Source organism: Oncorhynchus mykiss, chromosome 9, assembly GCF_013265735.2.
Source record: "Oncorhynchus mykiss isolate Arlee chromosome 9, USDA_OmykA_1.1, whole genome shotgun sequence".
Taxonomy (NCBI): domain Eukaryota; kingdom Metazoa; phylum Chordata; class Actinopteri; order Salmoniformes; family Salmonidae; genus Oncorhynchus; species Oncorhynchus mykiss.
In genome coordinates this window covers 42,974,711-42,994,160 of record NC_048573.1, presented here as the reverse complement: position 1 = coordinate 42,994,160, position 19,450 = coordinate 42,974,711, and the positions used below count along the sequence as shown (strand labels likewise).

General features: G+C 41.9%; 1 protein-coding gene across 3 annotated transcripts in view; it reads left to right on the top strand.

Moving 5' to 3' along the window:
• The window catches only part of LOC110532151 (voltage-gated potassium channel subunit beta-2), a 104,817-nt gene extending 85,877 nt beyond the window's left edge, over window positions 1–18,940 (top strand). For 2 of the 3 annotated variants that reach the window (XM_036988065.1, XM_021615795.2), the window contains 9 exons: window positions 1,539–1,582; window positions 1,813–1,899; window positions 7,963–8,048; window positions 8,181–8,301; window positions 8,817–8,911; window positions 9,785–9,905; window positions 10,351–10,439; window positions 15,132–15,251; window positions 18,446–18,940. In XM_036988065.1, the coding sequence (XP_036843960.1) occupies window positions 1,539–1,582; window positions 1,813–1,899; window positions 7,963–8,048; window positions 8,181–8,301; window positions 8,817–8,911; window positions 9,785–9,905; window positions 10,351–10,439; window positions 15,132–15,221 (733 nt within the window). In that variant the 3' untranslated portion in view covers window positions 15,222–15,251; window positions 18,446–18,940. Of the gene's footprint in view, window positions 1–1,538; window positions 1,583–1,812; window positions 1,900–2,463; window positions 2,509–7,962; window positions 8,049–8,180; window positions 8,302–8,816; window positions 8,912–9,784; window positions 9,906–10,350; window positions 10,440–15,131; window positions 15,252–18,445 lie in introns of all 3 variants that reach the window. The other variant, XM_036988063.1, reaches the window with a different exon arrangement.
• The last annotated feature ends 510 nt before the right edge of the window (window positions 18,941–19,450 follow it).

Below are 19,450 nucleotides of genomic sequence, written 5' to 3'. Positions count from 1 at the left end.
CTGAGGGTGTCCTGCCGAAGCTGGAGAACTTCCGGGCAGCCTCTCTCCCGGACAACGGAGCCTCAAACGTTTCTCACCTCTGCCACAAATACCTCCAGACTGAGGCAGATGGCGGATTGTTTCTCCAACACCGCCGTGGCCCAGGGAAGTGCCCTCCCGGACATCAGCGTAATAATGTACGCTACATTCGAGTGGTCTGAGGGGAACGAAGAAGGCTGTAGCTCAAACGAGGGAGCACTGGGAGAGAAAGGCCCGGCAGGTTCTGGAATCTCTATCGTAGCGCTCCGGGGGAGGTTAGCGGGGTTCCCGGGAAACCGGGGTGACGGCGCTGCTACCAGCCGAGTTAGAGGGGCTGGGGGGTTACTGTTGTGGTAGGCTGCCTAATAGGCAACCCACGGAATTTCTCCCGCAATGCGTCCAAGACTAGGTCGTGTCGTTCGGCCACGGCCTGGAATCCTTCCATCAGACCACAAAGCAACTCCTCGTGCATACCAATGGTGGCTCCTTCGGAGGAGATGGCGTTGCAGAGCTGGACCAAGTCTACTGGGTCAGTCATGGCCAGTTTGTACTATCAGGTATCAAGGTAAGACCCAAATGCAGACTGTGTGAAGTAACAATGTTTATTGTAACAACAAAGGCAGGCAAACGACAGGTCAAGGCAGGCAGGGGTCGATAATCCAGCGTAGGAGCAAAGGTACAAGATGGCAGGCAGGCTCAGGGACAGGCAGAGTGGTCAGGCGGGTGGGTACAGGGTCAGGACAGGCAAGGGTCAAACATGAGAAAAAGAGAGGCTGGGAAAAGACAGTAGCTGACAGGACAAAGGCTGCTAAGCTTGACAAACAAGACAAACTGGCACGTACAGACAGAAAACACAGGTATAAATACCCAGAGGATAAGTGGGGAAGATGGACGAGGGGGTGGAGACAAGCACATGGTCAGGTGAAACAGATCAGGGCTTGACAAGAGCTTGGTTCAACTGTCGTACCCCATCAGAACTCAAAATATAAGCTTGTTTCACTTGAATGTTTGTAAAAAAAAATTAAAAATGTAAGTAAATGTAAACAACCACTGTATAGCCTAAAAACATGGATAAAACTATAATTTTGATAACATGGATAGTCAGTCCTTGCATCCATAGCGTGGTCTGTTGATTTGAAAGTGGTTAGATTTCTCCAGCCCATCCCTCAGGTTTTACTGAAACAGTTGCAGGGAGAACACTTAGTCAATGTTTTAATTAAGAATTGCTGCTTTAATGGTCTTGCCTAGCACTGACAGGAGGCACCAATTTCAACTTTAGTACGTTTCTGTCTTGCATCATAGAGATGGATAGAGGGCACCTGCTAAAACATGCTGTGTGTCAAGTGTGCCCTCTATCTATCTCTATGTCTCACATTCAACCCACCAATATGGATTGAATACAGTGAACATCTGTACTGTATCAGTTACAGTATGACATGTGAAACTGTGAATTGTAGCACGGAGTTGTTAAACGTCATGATTTTATATCCTGACAAGGGCATTTGTTGTTTGCTTATCAGAGCAGAAACAGAAAGAGGGTTGTCCAGAAAACATATCATCGAAGGTAAGCCATTTTAAGCCACTTTTATACAGAGTTATTATTACATGTACAGTGTGGTAGCCTATATACTTGCAGGATATCAATATGACATTTGGATCCAATCCAGTCATTCACTACATTCAGTACATCCTGTATATACAGTGCATAAATGAGAGCATTAAAAACAAACAGGATTCTGGCTTTAATGTAAAGTATTACCGTTATCTTGATGGTCTTTGCCCTATATAATGCAGGACTAAGGGCATCGCTAGACCGACTGCAGCTAGAGTATGTGGACGTCGTTTTCGCAAACAGACCAGACCCCAACACACCTATGGAAGGTAGGCAGCACTCTTCTTTGAATGCTGTTTGTTTACATTCATCTGTGGTATGTTCAGTTGCGTATCTGTTGCACCGTGACATATTCATGTCATAAACAGACCACCTTGCATCCAGTGGTGCAGCGGTGCAGTAATAATGTTCGGTCAGGCTAGAGTCTCATTCGTACATATTATCTACAGACAGATAAATGGCTCTATGGTTTGGACCTTAAGGTTACATTTACTTTTATTGGGTACATAAGTTTTTCGAATCCTAGATGTAGAGATAGGACACAGTTGACAGCTCAAACATCCTCTTTGCATACCAACTGGAGTAATATATGATTGTCTAAACCCAAACCTACCGAACAAGGGCATGGGCAATGGATGACACATTTCTATTCCTGTCACTGATTGAAATGGTCAGTAAAGCATTGTGAACTTTGAACTTGAGCTCAGTCAGTGCATGATGGGGCTCGCTATATTGGGCTGTGGCTCCCACCCTGCAGGCCCTTATGTATACTTCCAGATGTCATTCATTCACAGACTGGTCAGCGTCTTCACTCTCTTTGTTTTTGTCACCAGGAGACCCATTTCACACCTCAAAGTCCAAGACATTCATCATAGAAGGTACATGGTACCCTTAGTCAAAACAAAGTGTTCAATCAAACACCCCTTTAAACGAAAGGCATTTTATGGCAGTGACTTGATAAAAGTAGTCCTCCCTCTGTTATCCTACCATTCAAAACCCCCTTTAAATCCATAAAATGTTGGACTTTTCGTAGTGCTAGCACAAAAGGGTGGTCTACTGTAGTAGATTGATTGAGTGTTTGATTCATATTTGATAACGTTACATCTTGTAAGTACATTTTGGAGAAATTCACAGAATTTCATGGATCCCTCAATCATTGTAAAAAAAAAAAAAAAAATCCGTAACTTGTTTCCTTTCTCATTTTCACTTCAAAGCTTTTTTTCCCTCATGTTTTCACCATCAATTCATGAGTATAACCGATATGTTTAGTTGACAGAAATAAATAAACTGTTTCTGGGCTCATAATGCCAATAATGCCAATGTGGGCAGTTTCAGTCGTCTTGAAAAGGCAATTTCCACTTTTTGTTGTTGGAAGAAATGACACTTAATGATGTCCATTCTCTCCCCGACTGACAATTGTAACCAAAATATGATGTAATCCTTCCAGAATCCTTTGATTTACTCAGTTGGGTGTCTTTCAATTTCTCTCTCTGTTTCTTTTCTCTCTCGCTCTCTCCAACTGTAACTTATGCCAGATGAAGGCAATTATGTGGAGTTCCATACCATATAGAAAGAAAATCAGGATATGAGGTGTACCAAGCCACATGTACCGTTACACTAGTCATAAAACATTGTGAAAGCCCCATACCAAACCACTCCTGACCATTACTGTTGTCGTTAGCATCACTCATCCCTCCCATTTCTCATATGACTGGCTTGGTTTCCTTTTATTTTGCCAGATGGCCGCTGCCGGTGCTGCTGCGGCCTCCATTGTGAACGCTGTCTTGACTGCAGTGTCTCTCTCTTGCCTGAGCATGCAACCCATCAGGGCTTTGTTCCAGCCAAGCAGTAACCCAATTATACTAATCAGAGTCTTGATTAAATACTAATTAATGGGTGGAACAGGTTTTATACTTGGGTGGAACAAAAACGTGCACCCATATGTGCCATAGGAGGGAAAGAATGCATACCCCCAGGCTAGATGATGGTTTTGGAGCCACTTATTCACAAATCTTCCGTTTTTTCTCTTTATAACAGTTAAAGCCTGTACAGATATAACAGCCGAGACAAGACGTTTTTATGCAGTTTTAGAAAAAAGTTTGCTTGATCTGAATGGTCTAGTTTTAGAATGTCTAATTTTGGCTGCTGGAGTTTACAGAATTCAACCTGTCAAAACTTAGCTAAAGACTTGAGACGAGACTGGTCCGTTTAGCCAATCAGAAAACAGTATGTTGACATTCTGTGTTAGCCAGGCAGGTAGGTAGCTAGCCAAGCAGACAGCTAGCCAACTATTTTGCTCTAGCTAGCCTAGCTTGCTGTTATATCTCTGACAAGTTACAAAGTGTGCCCTATTTCTGGTGCATGTACTGTATTTTCATGATACTTGTTTGCTACAACAAGTGGTAACTGTCTCAGGGTTTTTTAAAATCTGAATGCGCATCTTTAGTCAGCTGTTCTAAAACACATCATTTTAAAACGGGCTAGTTTTTTTCTCGTCTCCTCTCTCCATATGTCAGCGTTATATCTCAAATAAAATAAAATAGCATTTTACAGCAGGTAGAAAAGGTGCAGTGAAATGCTTGTGTGCTAGCTCCCACAACATTGCAGTTCAATAATCAATATCAACTATGAAAGGACATTTACTGAAGTAAATGTGGTGTGCTTGCTAGTCTTGAATTCTTTATGGTTGTGAAATAGTAGTATTAGTGGTAGTGATGGCAGTAGTGATGGTGGTAGTAGTAGTAATGGTAGTAATAGTGTTTTCATAGGCTGTGTTAGCTATAGTGACCTATTTTGGAGAGGTTTGTAGGTGTGGAGCTATTATAGTGGGTTATAGTGGGCTAGTATAGTAGCCTAGAGTACTATATCCTTATAAGTCATATCATATATTTTTAAGCTGTCAATGTTTTAGTTGGAACTTTCTGTAAGTTTTGTGCCAGTTATTTCAGTTTAGAATGTTGAAGCCTGAATTCCTCCATTGAAATAAATGGGGATAAGACAAGCTTCATAGTTTATAAAATATGAATGGTATCAAAAAACAGTGTTAAAGCCATCTATGTTGAGTCTGTCTCCACATGTCAACATTGGGGTGGTGTTTGTAGCTGAAATGACTCAAGAGCAGTGGTGAATCCAGATGTTGCCTTTGAAGTCTATGGAGCTTTTATGCAAATATAAAACTGTTATAGTTCCAAAAGCACAAAGAGCATCAACAATCTTTTTACATGCAATCTAAGTTGAGTCAGTCTGTACATGTCAGTATTTGGTTTGGTGTTTGTGACGTTAACGGTTCAATTAGTATTGAAATGTATTCTTTAGGATGTCTATTTATAGTATCTTTTCCTAGGAATTAATGTTGGCTAATCCAAAGTCTTCGCTTTAAGGCCTTTCAAGCGTTTATGGACATTTAAAATGGTTATAGTTTAAATAGTATAAATTGTATCAAAAAGCTGTATTCAAGCACACTATTCCAGAATGGTGTCAACGTTTTTGAGTTTGAATGGCGTTTCTAGCTTAAACCATTGAAAACTAGCAGCGACCGGTATTTCTTCCATTAAAGTCTATAGCCCCTAAAATATATTTGGGTTTATGCAAATATAGTTGCAGTATGAAAAGTATAATTCGTTTCAAAACGTTTTCTTCAAGCAACAGTACCAGTGGCAATCTGCACGTTTTAAAGTTGCTTTGGTGTTGGTATATTTAACGGCTCAAGAGTATTGGCGAATCCAAATACTTCCCATTTAAGCCTAGGTACCACCATTAAACAGCAATAGTTCAGAAAGTATACATGGTATCAAAACGCTGAATACAAGCAACCTATTCCAGACCAGTCTGCACATTTTAAAGTTTGAATGGCGTTTCTTGCTTAAACGGTTGAAGACTAGTTAAGGGCTACATTTTTTACCATTCAAGTCTATGGCCATTGACATGAATTGGGATTTATGCAAGTATGGTTGTAGTGTGAAAAGTTTTTTCAAGTGCACTGCAGATGGTGAGCCTACACGTTTGAAAGTTGTTTTGGTATCGGTAGATTTTACGGTTTTGACGCTACATGTGGCGGCGGAGAGAATAATAATAAGAAGAAGGTTTAACAGTTTCTAAAAATGAACATGTAATATAAGAGTTATTATGCATAGTAATAGCCAGATATGTACACAATAGGATCTACAGTATAGATAATGAATGTGCTATGTCAAGTACAACTGTATTTACAAATATAAAATGGGTAGTATCTTGGTCGCGGTGTTGAATAAATAATATATACTAGAGCAGCAGTATTGACTGTGTATGTGTGTGTGTGTGTGTGTGTGTGTGTGTGTGTGTGTGTGTGTGTGTGTGTGTGTTTGCCTTCAGAAATTATTCACACCCCTTGTCTTTTTACATATTTTGTTGTGTTACTAGGTGGGATTAAAATGTTTTTTTTTTTTTATTGTCAATGATCTACACAAAATACTCTAATGTCAAAGTGGAAGACAAATTCGAACATTTGTCAAAAATGTTTGAAAAATAAAACACATATAGCTTGAATATATAAGTATTCAACAGTGATTACAGCTTCGAGTCTTTCTGAGTATGTCTCTAAGAATCAGAGAGGTGCGGGGGTCTGCCATAATCGACATCCACGTCTTCAGTGCCCGGAGAACAGTGGGTTAACTACCTTGCTCGGGCAGAACAACAGATTTTAACCTTGTCAGATTCGATCCAGCAAGGTTGCCTGTATCTTTGTACTGATTGAGTGCATTGATACACCATCTAAAGTATATATAATAACCTGCTCAAAGGGATATTCAATGTCTGCTTTTTATAAAATGTTTACCCATCTACCAATAGGTGTCCTTCTTTGCGAGGCATTGGAAAAACCTCCCTGGTCTTTCTGGTTGAATCTGTGTTTGAAATTCGCCACTTGACTGAGGGACCTTCGAAATAATTGTGTGTGTGTGGGGAATAGGATGGGGTAGTCATTTAAACACTGTTATTGCACACAGAGTGAGTACATGCAACTTATTATGCGACTTAATAAGCTAATTTGTACTTTAGGCTTGCCATAACAAAGGGGTTGAATACTTATTTCTCAACAAAGGGGTTGAATACTTATTTACTCAAGACATTTCAGCTTTTCATTTTATATTCATTTCTAAAAATGTCTAAAAAAATAATTCCACTTTGACATTGTGTGTAGGTCAGTGACACACAATCTCAATTGAATCCATTTTTAATTCAGGCTGTATCACAACAACATGTGGAAAAAGTCAAGGGGTGGGAATACTTTCTGACGGCACTTTAGGTAACTGCTGTTTGACTTGACATGAAACTAAACTAGAGTTTAATCCCGGGGCTGAGCTAGTGCTTGTATGAAATGTGTTTGTAGAATGAAAAAATTGACTGAGTTGAACGAATCTCAAGGTTAGTGGCGCCTTGTAACATGTAACAATGTCAAATTTTGGGTCGAGTTATTAAGTAATTCACAGTTGTCTTTCAAACGTGTAATTATAAAACAGTTACATAGTGGAACAAGAAAATGTGTAAAAACATTTAACAGAATCTTCAGCAATTGGATGTGTAATTATACATTCCCTGTTCCAATTGTGTAATAACTGATAGCGCTACAACCTTATTACATATAGTTACAGTATAACACCTATGTAATTACTATGTTGTTACTTCAGTTATAACTGTAATTACATAGTAATAGGGGAAACATAAAATACTGAAAATCTCATTATCTGACAGCATGACATGTTTAAAATTAAATTGTGCTGCTAGATTATGAGATTTACAGTATTTTTTTTGCACAGAGCTGTTCTCTTTAAAACATGCTTTTAAAACAGCCTGCTTTTAAAATGTAATGTTTCTTATATAAAAGTAGCATGAAAAGCTTTGAAGAAAACTCTGGGTTTTGGATTGACCCTACTGCTATTTTGACTCTGGCATGAATAGTGTTGTTTTGCCCAGATAAAATTGGTATTTGACTGCCTGATTTGTGACTGTCAAAACTCAACGCATAAATACCTTTGTGTGTCAAATCAAAACAAATCAAGTCAAATCAATGTGTCAATTGACTCCAAAAAAGGAATTACATAGTATCCTTCTCTCCCCATATGTTTCATTGCTCATTATTTAAACTGATGTATACATTAACCAGGTAGCTCCTTTGTGCTTTTACCCTTTTTCCAAAATTCTACGTGGACTTTCCTTCTATCTCCTCTTTCCCTTTCAATTCTCGTACATCCCTCTCCTCAATACCTTTCCACCCTCTCTCTTAATCTCACCTGTTCCCACCCCTGCTCTTCTCCAATGTCGGGGCCAATGGGTGAATGGTGTCTTTTGATTGGCAGAGACGGTGCGGGCAATGACCCATGTGATCAACCAGGGTATGGCCATGTACTGGGGAACGTCGCGCTGGAGCTCCATGGAGATCATGGTGAGTTGGAAAACGGTTGAAACACGATAAAACCACAAAATAATCAATTACTTATTCCCATCACTCTATTGTTACGATATTACATTGCTCGTCCCTGAGCCTGTTTGCTGCTGTTCGTTGTCTGTCCTATAGGAGGCGTACTCAGTGGCCAGGCAGTTCAACCTGATACCCCCTATATGTGAGCAGGCTGAGTACCACATGTTCCAGAGGGAGAAGGTGGAGGTGCAGCTTCCCGAGCTCTTCCACAAAATAGGTAAGTTACACAGCAACCGTCTGCCTCCCTTCGGTTTGACCCATAAAGGTGGATAGAGGATGCACTTAGTACAACGATAAAATATGTGTGCCCTCTTTCCATCTCTATTGTTCCAGCGTTTAATAAGGGTAGATCCTGAAAGAGCTGAGGTCTGCAATTTGTGCCACAAACATACTCCATGTGCTGCTATTCATGTTTGGTAATGTGGCTAATGCTAGCCAAAAGTTGTGATAATTGTAATGTAGCTAATATACACTATTTGTATTTTGAATGAATCACTCTTAGGAGATGCTCTCAGTCCAAGTAGCTTGTCAAGGCACATAAAGACCAAGGCATGGAAGTCATAATGGCGGTAAAGCTGGGTATTCATTAGGCACCAAATGGAAGAAAACGGACTGAAACATAGAGGGCCTACCTGAACTTGTCCATTAAGAAACGCTTGTTTTCGGGTTTCCGTTGCAAAACGTTTTGCTACGGTGTGCACTAATGAATATGATCCCGATGTCTCTGTGCAGGTGTGGGTGCCATGACGTGGTCTCCGCTGGCGTGCGGGATCATCTCAGGGAAGTACGATAGTGGGGTACCCCCGTACTCACGGGCCTCACTAAAGGTAACCTTTGACCCTTGACGAGTGACTGATGCCTTATCCTCTCCAGCCCACATCTGTCACACCCCTTTGCTTGTGGTTGTAGTTGGTGTTGTTTTCTAGTCCTGCCACTCTGCCACCTTCCTTTCTGCTAACAACAGTTTATCCTGATAGTACATTGTTGTAGGACGTTCCTCTGAACTAATGCGTGTCAATTGAGGATTGGAGACTTTGAGAGTGTCAGGAAAGCCATTCGGTGTATATGGGTCAGCCAGCTTCAGTTGAACATTCCTTGGAGATTCTACACACCTACGCTCAAATGCACACACACACACACACACACACACACACACACACACACACACACACACAGTGCTATTTCTACAGTATGTGTGATGTACCATGCTGTCTATAGCTCTCCTGCTCTTGTTCAGTGATATCTTTGGCTTAATAATCCTCCAATTAAGGGATCTATGCCACTGATTTCCTATGTCATACACTCCACTGGTGGAAACAGGCTATTTAAGTCCACTCAAGCACACAAATGTGGAAGCACAGAACCAAGGTCTTAGACAGAGGGGACAGGTAGCTGTGTGTGTGTGATAACCAGAGGCAGTCATTTACAGTCTCTGTGTAGTTCACTCACATTGCAGACATCTGCTCTGCCACTGGTGAGAGATCCACACACACTGGATGCGTTATGTGTGATAAATGTATAACTTTCAGCCATTCACAGAAAGGCATCTCTGCACCCCAGATGTTTCTGGATACAGTAGTCCTGAGCGAGAGTGTGTGTGTGTGTGTGTGTGTGTGTGTGTGTGTGTGTGTGTGTGTGTGTGTGTGTGTGTGTGTGTGTGTTCGCACGCATGCATGCGTGTATGTACTGTGCTGTGACAGGGCTACCAGTGGATGAAGGACAAGATCCTGAGTGAGGAGGGGCGCCGTCAGCAGGCGAAGCTGAAAGAGCTGCAGGCCATTGCCGAGCGACTGGGCTGCACCCTGCCCCAGCTCGCCATCGGTAACACACACCTGCCGCTCTCTCTTTTTCTCTCTGTCTGTCTGTCTGCCTGTCCTGTCCAGCCATCCGTCTGTCTGTGTCTTTTGAGCTCCAACGTGTTAGTCAGTCATTAAAGCAGTCTGTCCGTCAGTCAGTCTGACTTATGCAATCTATCTAACAGTGTTCACAATAATGTCAAATTACCAGAGTTAGCAAATGAGCTAACTGTCGTCCATAGTCTGTCTGTCTAGTAGGACCTCAAGTGGGAGGTTGGTCAATTCCCTGGTAGTCAAATCTTTGATGTGTTGTTTCAGCTTAACTCCACAGTGTCTGAGAATGAGTCTTTGTGGTCACCTGAAGTCACTTAGTTGCACTGGATGTGTGTGTGTTTCTTCAGTCCTTCACTGTGCTTTGTGCTTCCACACACACATTGTTCATTTTCCTGTGTGGTTGTTCATTCCCACAGCATGGTGCCTGAGGAATGAAGGGGTGAGCTCTGTGCTACTGGGGGCCTCCAGCACAGACCAACTGATGGAGAATCTAGCAGCAATACAGGTCAGAAGTGAATACTCCACACACACACATCCACACAAGTACTCACACTCACATATACTGTACTTATGCATGCTTGCTCACAAACACATGATCTCTCTCTCTTTCACACACACACACACACACACACACACACACACACACACACACACACACACACACACACACACACACACACACACACACACACACACACACAATGGGCGTGAACCCAGGTGTGCGAGAACTCACATTCACACATACTTATGGATACTTACTCACATACCACATACACATGCTCTCCCTCTCTCTCCACACACTGAGAAATACCTTCTAAACGAGCATTGCCTCTAAGTGGTAAATACAGTACCTTGGGAAAAAATTCAGACCCCTTCAACTGTTCCACATTTTGTTACATTACAGTCTTACACACACAATACCCCGTAATGACAAAGAGAAAACCGTTTTTTAGAAACTGAAATACCTAATTTACACAAGTATTCCTCCCCTTTGCTATGAGACTTGAAATTGAGCTCAGGTACATCCTGTTTCCATTGATCATCCTTGAGATGTTTCTACAACTTTATTGGAGTCCACCTATGGTAAATTCAATTGATTGGACATGATTTGGAAAGGCACACACCTGTCTACATAAAGTCCCACAGTTGACAGTGCATGTCAGAGCAAAAACCAAGCCATGAGGTCGAAGGGATTGTCCGTAGAGCTCTGAGACAGGATTATGTCAATGCACAGATCTGGGAAAGGGTACCAAAACATTTCTGCAGCATTGACGGTCCCCAAGAACACATTCAGCATTCTAATTGGAAAATGTTTAAGATTAATCCTGGAGCTGGCCGCCCGGCCAAACTGAGCAATCGGGTGAGAAGGGCCTTTGTCAGGGAGGTGACCAAGAACCTGATGGTCACTCCTACAGAGCTCTAGAATTCCTCTGTGGAGATGGGGAAACCTTCCAGAAGGACAACTATCTCTGCAGCACTCCACCAATCAGGCCTTTATGGTAGAGTGGCCAGACAGAAGCCACTTCTCAGTAAAAGGCACATGACAGCCCGCTTAGAGTTTGCCAAAAGGCACCTAAAGTCTCTCAGACTATGAGAAACAAGATTCTCTGGCCTGAATGCCAAGCGTCACGCTGGGAGGAAGCCTGGAACCATCCCTACGGTGAAGCATGGTGGTGCCAGCATCATGCTGTGGGGATGTTTTTCAGCTGCAGGCACTAGAAGACTAGTCAGGATCGAGGCAAAGATGAACTGAGCAATGTACAGAGAGAGCCTTGATGAAAACCTGCTCCAGAGCACTCAGGACCTCAGACTGCGGCGAAGGTTCACCTTCCAACAGGACAACAACCCTAAGCGCACAGCCAAGACAATGCAGGAGTGGCTTCCGGACAAGTCTCTGAATGTCCTTGAGTGGCCCAGCCATAGCCCGGACTTGAGCCCAATCTCTGGAGAGGTCTGAAAATAGCTGTGTAGCACCTCTCCCCATCCAACCTGACAGAGCTAGATAGGATCTGCAGAGCTGAATGGAAAAACAGCAAAAACAGGTGTTCCAAGTTTGTAGCGTGATACGAAAGAAGTCTCGAAAGGTGCTTCAACAAAGTACTGAGTAAAGGGTCTGAACACTTCTATTTTATATTTGTATTAATAATTAGCACGTAAAAAATAAGCTGTTTTTGCTTTGCCGTTATAGGTTATTGTGTGAAGATTGATGAGGCACATTTAAAAAAAATTTTTTTTTTTAGAATATACCTTATGTGCATATTTGTAAACAACAGCTGGTGCACGAAATCTAAGGAAGTCTCTAGATTTTGCTCGCATGAGGTAGAGTATATTGTGATAAATTGCAGACCACAATACTTGCCTAGAGAGTTCTCAGCTATACTTTTCGTGGCTGTTTATTTACCAACACAGACAGATGCCGGCACTAAGACAGCACTCAGCCAGCTGTATAAGGAAATAAGCAAACAGGAAACCACTCACCCAGAGGCGGCACTCCTAGTGGCCGGAGACTTTAATGCAGGGAAACTTAAATCAGTTCTACCAAATCTCTATCAACATGTTAAATGTGCAACCAGAGGGCAAAAAAATTCTAGATCACCTGTACTCCACACACAGAGATGCGTATAAAGCTCTCCCTCGCCCTCCATTTGGTAAATCCAACCACAACTCTATCCTCCTGATTACTGCTTACAAGCAAAAATGAAAGCAGGAAGCACCAGTGACTCGGTCTATAAAAAAATGGTCAGCTGAAGCAGATGCTAAACTACAGGACTGCTTTGCTATCACAGACTGGAACATGTTCCGGGATTCTTCCGATGACATTGAGGAATGCACCACATCAGTCACTGGCTTTATCAATAAGTGCATTGAGGACGTCGTCCCCACAGTGACTGTACGTACATACCCCAACCAGAAGCCATGGATTACAGGCAACATTCGCACTGAGCTACTCCTGTGGCGGGCCGGCGCTAACCAAGGTTGCCAGGTGCACTGTGTTTCCTCCGACACATTGTGCGGCTGGCTTCCGGGTTGGATGCGTGCTGTGTTAAGAAGCAGTGCGGCTTGGTTGGGTTGTGTATCGGAGGACGCATGACCTTCGACCTTCGTCTCTCCCGCGCCCGTATGGGAGTTGTAGTGATGAGATAAGATAGTAGCTACCAACAATTGGATACCACGAAATTGGGAAGAAAAAGGGGGTAAAAATTCAACAACAAAAAAACACGGAAAAAAAAAACATACACAAGGCTGCGTGGCCAGACAGATTACCAGGACGTGTGCTCCGGGCATGTGCTGACCAACTGGCAGGTGTCTTCACTGACATTTTCAACATTTCCCTGATTGAGTCTGTAATACCAACATGCTCCAAGCAGACCACCATAGTCCCTGTGCCTAAGAACACAAAGGCAACCTGCCTAAATGACTACAGACCCGTAGCACTCACGTCCGTAGCCATGAAGTGCTTTGAAAGGCTGGTAATGGCTCACATCAACACCATTATCCCAGAAACCCTAGACCCACTCCAATTTGCATACCGTCCAAACAGATCCACAGACGACATAATCTCTATTGCACTACACACTGCCCTTTCCCACCTGGACAAATGGAACACCTATGTGAGAATGCTGTTCATCGACTACAGCTCAGCGTTCAACACCATAGTACCCTCAAAGCTCATCACCAAGCTAAGGAACCTGGGACTAAACACCTCCCTCTGCAACTGGACCCTGGACTTCCTGACAGGTCGCCCCCAGGTGGTGAGGGTAGGTAGGAACACATCTTCCACGCTGATCTTTAACACTGGAGCTCCCCAGGAGTGCGTGCTCAGTCCCCTCCTATACTCCCTGTTCATGGCCAGGCAAACTCCAACACCATCATTAAGTTTGCTGACTACCTGTGTCGTCAGCAAACTTAATGATGGTATTGGGTCGTGCCTGATCACCGACAACGACGAGACAGCCTATAGGGAGGAGGTCAGAGACCTGGCCGGGTGGTGCCAGAATAACAACCTATCCCTCAACGTAACCAAGACTAAGGAGATGATTGTGGACTACAGGAAAAGGAGCACCGAGCACGTCCCTATTCTCATCGACGGGGCTGTAGTGGAGCAGGTTGAGAGCTTCAAATTCCTTGGTGTCCACATCAACAACAAAATAGAATGGTCCAAACACACCAAGACAGTCGTGGAGAGGGCACTACAAAGCCTATTCTCCCTCAGGAAACTAAAAAAATTTGGCATGGGTCCTGAGATCCTCAAAAGGTTCTACAGCTGCAACATCGAGAGCATTCTGACTGGTTGCATCACTGCCTGGTACGGCAATTGCTCGGCCTCAGACCGCAAGGCACTTCAGAGGGTAGTGCGTACGGCCCAGTACATAACTGGGGCAAAGCTGCCTGCCATCCAGGACCTCTACATCAGGCGGTGTCAGAGGAAGGCCCTAAACATTGTCAAAGACCCCAGCCACCCCAGTCATAGACTGTTCTCTCTACTACCGCAGTTCAAGCGGTACCATAGTTCCAAGTCTAGGACAAAAAGGCTTCTCAACAGTTTTTACCCCCAAGCCATAAGACTCCTGAACAGGTAACCAAATGGTTACCCGGACTATTTGCATTGTGTGCCTCCCCAACCCCTCTTTTACGCTGCTGCTACTCTCTGTTTATCTGCATAGTCTCTGTTTATCTGCATTATATGCATAGTCACTTTAACTATACATTCACGTACATACTACCTCAATTGGCCCGACCAACCAGTGCTCCCGCACATTGGCGAACTGGGCTATCTGCATTGTGTCCCACCACCCGCCAACCCCTCTTTTTACGCTTCTGCTACTCTCTGTTCATCATATATGCATAGTCACTTTAACAATACCTACATGTACATACTACCTCAATAAGCCTGACTAACATGTGTCTGTATATAGCCTGGCTACTCTTTTTTCAAATGTATTTTTACTGTTATTTTATTTCTTTACTTACCTACACACACACACATACATACCTTTTTTTCTGCACCATTGGTTAGATCCTGTAAGTAAGCATTTCACTGTAAGGTCTACTACATTTGTTGTATTCGGCGGACGTGACAAATAAACTTTGATTTGTTTACTATTGTTGACATGGATTTGATGACATGTGTACTGGCATTGAATTTGAATTCCAATGGGGACATTGTGTTCATTATGTCATTCTCCTTCTCTCACAGGTTCTTCCAAAGTTGTCGTCCTCCATCGTTCATGAGATGGATAGTATCCTAGGCAACAAGCCCTATAGTAAAAAGGACTACAGATCCTAGAGGCTGCCTGAGGAACATTGTTGGGCGAAGGTCAGCATCTTCCTTCTTCCTCGTCTGCGACCAGCTTCAGTTGAACAAGACACCAGGCACCATGGGAAATATATAGCCATTGAACCACTTGGGAAAGTCAATCAGAGTATCTAAATATATATATATATCTTTCTCCCAACCCAAAGATTTTAGAGGAGACTTGGAGACATTTCCCATCCAAGGAATTGTATTCACCATTCACAGTCCTTAAATGCACTTCGTTCATAAACTATTTATTCTATAACAGATTCTTGATTGAAAAGGTTCAGAATCCAGAACACCTTTGAAAAGGTTTTTGTCTTGTATATGTCCCATAAAATAAATGGATCCAGCACTCCATTAAAGATGCACTGTGCAAAATCACAAAAATTCAAATAGTTCGCTTAATTTCAGTACATATGACAAAACAAGCAAGTAGAGTGCAGAGAATCACTGTAACATCTAAACCGCTGTGAAATATGTTCTCCATAACCAACAATGTTTTCAGCTGTTTGAAGCTAGTGTGCAAAACTGAAAGTAAGACACAAAACAAAACTAAACTTAAGAACAGGAGCACATAGAACAGATCTGCCGCTTCTTAGACTTGCTTTCAATGAGAATGACATATCTTTAACACACATTTCTATGTGAATTTGGTCAGGTCGCCCAAAAAGTTACATATTGCAACTTTAAATAGCTAATACTGAACATTTGTTGAGATTACCAAAGCTGATACTATTCCATGCGTAGATAATAGAAATAGAATGATGAGTGGACATGATTCTGTATCTGATATAAAAGGCATGTGTCCCACTACTCTGATGATGAGTTTAAAAAGGACATTGAACACTTAAATAGTTAGTATGGGTAAACCACGCCTAACTTGGGCTGCCATCTTTTCAACTGGCAAAAAGTTGAGATCTTGCCTGCACCCACTCTTTCTTCAGTTTACAGACTGAACCATTATGAGTTATTTCTGAATTTCACCTAGCTACAAGACTGTACATCTGCCAGTCTGTGTGTTTTTTGTTGTTGTAAGCCTACCGAATGGCAGTGTCTATCCTATTAATGGGATTTCTTCACTTATATACCTTTACACACACACTCCCTCCCTCTGCATCAGTGTGAAGAGGGCAGCCCTCCCAGCCATGTACAGTAATGGCTTTTCAGAGAGCACTCAGTGAGAAAACCCCTTGCCTCAAAACTCTGTCACATCCTATTGTGACTGGATCAGGTTAAAAGTGTTTTTAACTTTTTACTCTCTGTATCGCAGAAGACAGGGTCCCGGGATTGGTCATGCAATTTTCCCAGAGTGCTCGATAAAACAGCTTCCTGTGTTATGAAGTTATGTAACACAAAACAGAACAAACTGGCACCACCACAAACTACTTCTCCCTTCCCGACAATATATATGTTTGATTAAAGTGTAATGTTCCAGTTTCATAAATGCTTTCTGTGAGCAGACAATGGGCAGTTATATTAGTGTGTGTGTGTGTGTGTGTGTGAGCTCACTTTACCTGGTCGTGGTCACTGCTGTAGTTGGACAAGAGACATGTTCACTCGTCTAAAGCCAAAGAGAACACCCCAACACACATATTACTGTACTGTATAATACTCAAGGCATCTAAGTGGTTTCTGCCAGTCAGAGTGACTGTGGTTAGTTTTGATTTCAGTCTCAACGTCGCTTGAGATTCATTTTGGAATGCTTTCATGCAGCCTAGTCTCCTTTCCTCTGTCATTGAAGATGTGGGAACATGATATTTGGGAAACACAGTTGCAAACATAGTATTTTCTGTGTTTGCAATGTTGCATTTACTTCCTAATGATGTTGTGTCCCTATTCTAAACATTGTTCAAAAGCATTTGTGACCTAGACACACCGGTTGTATCTCATTCTAAATGAGATAGAGATAGAAAGAGAGAAAAAGAGAGAGAGGGACATGTCTCAGTCAAAGTCAATGCTGCAAACCTCAGGAGTATCTTTGTTGGGTCTTTGGCGCCACCTTCAGGTCATAAAACATCAATGGCAGCATTGATGTTGATATTTCTTGTCTGAGAAAACACCCATCCTGTCTACAATTGGTATTAAAACATGATCCATGCCTCACCTTAATATTTTGAGCTATATATTTGGATTTGATAATGTAATTTCAATTTGGCAAGATAACTTGCCATTATAACGACATGCTCTAACTATGGCAATGGATGGTCGATGGTAGGATACCATTTAGTAACAAGACAGTGAAGTCTACAGGAAATACAATTTTGTAACACCTTAATCCTCCATTTTGCATAAGTATCTATACCCATTGGAGTTGTGACACTGAGATAGTTGGCCCACATCAACTCTGCTGTCCAACCAGTTACTGAAATAAATGACTGGGTCTGAAATGACTGGAACTTGAGCATTAGGTCTGATGATAGTTTAAGGTAGGCTGATGGATGTGCTTCCAGGATAACTTAGCCCGTAGTTCAGCACAACATAGGCCTGCAAGATTGATGGGGTGTCCAGATTTGCAGGACACCAGACAAAAAAAAGTGACTGTTTATATATTGCATGGGCACCCACTATAACACTACTCTTTAGCTAATGTTGATACAAATACAGCATATTGTCTGAGTGTAAACCTTCAGCTTTTTTAAAGTTGTATACCTATGTTTTACATGTAACATACCTATGTTTCGAATGCTTAAATGATGTATCTAAGGATTACAACTGGCCTCGCCTGTAAGGCTTTCGGGCTTTCACCAAAGCTCACGACTGAGCAACATATAGGAAACATCTTATTTTAAAGACAGGTTATATACTGTAACCGCTCAAATTGTAACAGTTGCATATGTGTGTGAGTGGGTGCATGTGTTCATGAGTGCGATCCTGTGTATGGGTGTACACCAGTAACCAACACTGCTCTCTTATGTTTCGTACTGTGTGCTCTGATGTTGACTTTGTGCATTTCTCTGAGCTTGTGGTCACCAGGCCTGGTTCTACCTAGTCTCAGGGAGCTACTGCACATGGCATCTCTACATCAGACTGTCACTTAGAAACATTAAGTAAAGGAGTGTGTGGGAGCTAGCCTGGGTGCCAGGAGAAAGAGATGGGCACCCAAGCTATGCGTGAGCCTCATCCAATGAAAAGTGATTATTTAGCCACGGATCACTCTCTTTGGGTGTGTTTTAAAGTAAATTTACATTATATATCATTTCTATCCTTTCCAGATTGATGGAATGCTGGTCAGACACAAGTAAATGCAGCCCGAGCATCTAGTTAAGGCACGCTATGAAGACACACACTATGTTGTAGATAAGAGCAAACATAATCAACTAAGTAGAGTACGCTACTGTGCATTTCATGTAAAGGGACTAATTGACAAGCTATTTTAATGGTCTTATTTTTTACACACACAAATACTGTGCAGCATAGGAATCTGTAATATAGTCAACTGCAAGCTATTTGTACATTTGCAATGTCAAAATACATAATGGATTCACAAATTCTTTCTGTACTGTATATAATCTAAATTCTGTATATACTGTATGGCTGTTAGCTATCACTTTATGCCTTTGTTTTATCTTCTGTTCATTTTGCAAGCATTGCTAACTGAATTGTGATTGAAGCAGACTTTAGGTGAATTGTGTTTACAGCTTGAGAACGTATAAATATTCAAATAAATGCTATAAATAAAAATAAACGTATTGACTTCATACAGAACATGACTTGACTGTGTGGAAATTTGTTCCCATTGAAGATGATCAAGTTTGTAAAGCAAAGACACTTAAAGCGGTTTGAATTGTTTATATTTAGTCGTAAACATATCCAATCTGGAGAAACAAGTGATGATGAAACAAGGGACAAAAATATCAGATTGTAAATTAGATGGTTCATATTCAATTTCAATTCATATCAAAATACAACGCTAATGTTGTCTCTTGACCAAGGTGCCCTTGTAAATTACATTTTGATTATGTAACATTTTGCTCGCAACACAGGCTGCCAAGATTGATGGAGTGTCCAGATTTTCAGTACACCAGACAGAAAAGTGACTGTTTACATATCGCATGGGCACCAACTATGACACTATTCTTTAGCTAAAGTTGATACAAATACAGCACATTGTCCAAATGTAAACATCCAGCTTTTTTTACGTTGTATGGTTAAGATTGTTTACATTAGTGAGTGGTTACATTGGCTAAATGAGATCATTTCATCTTTAAACACAAAGC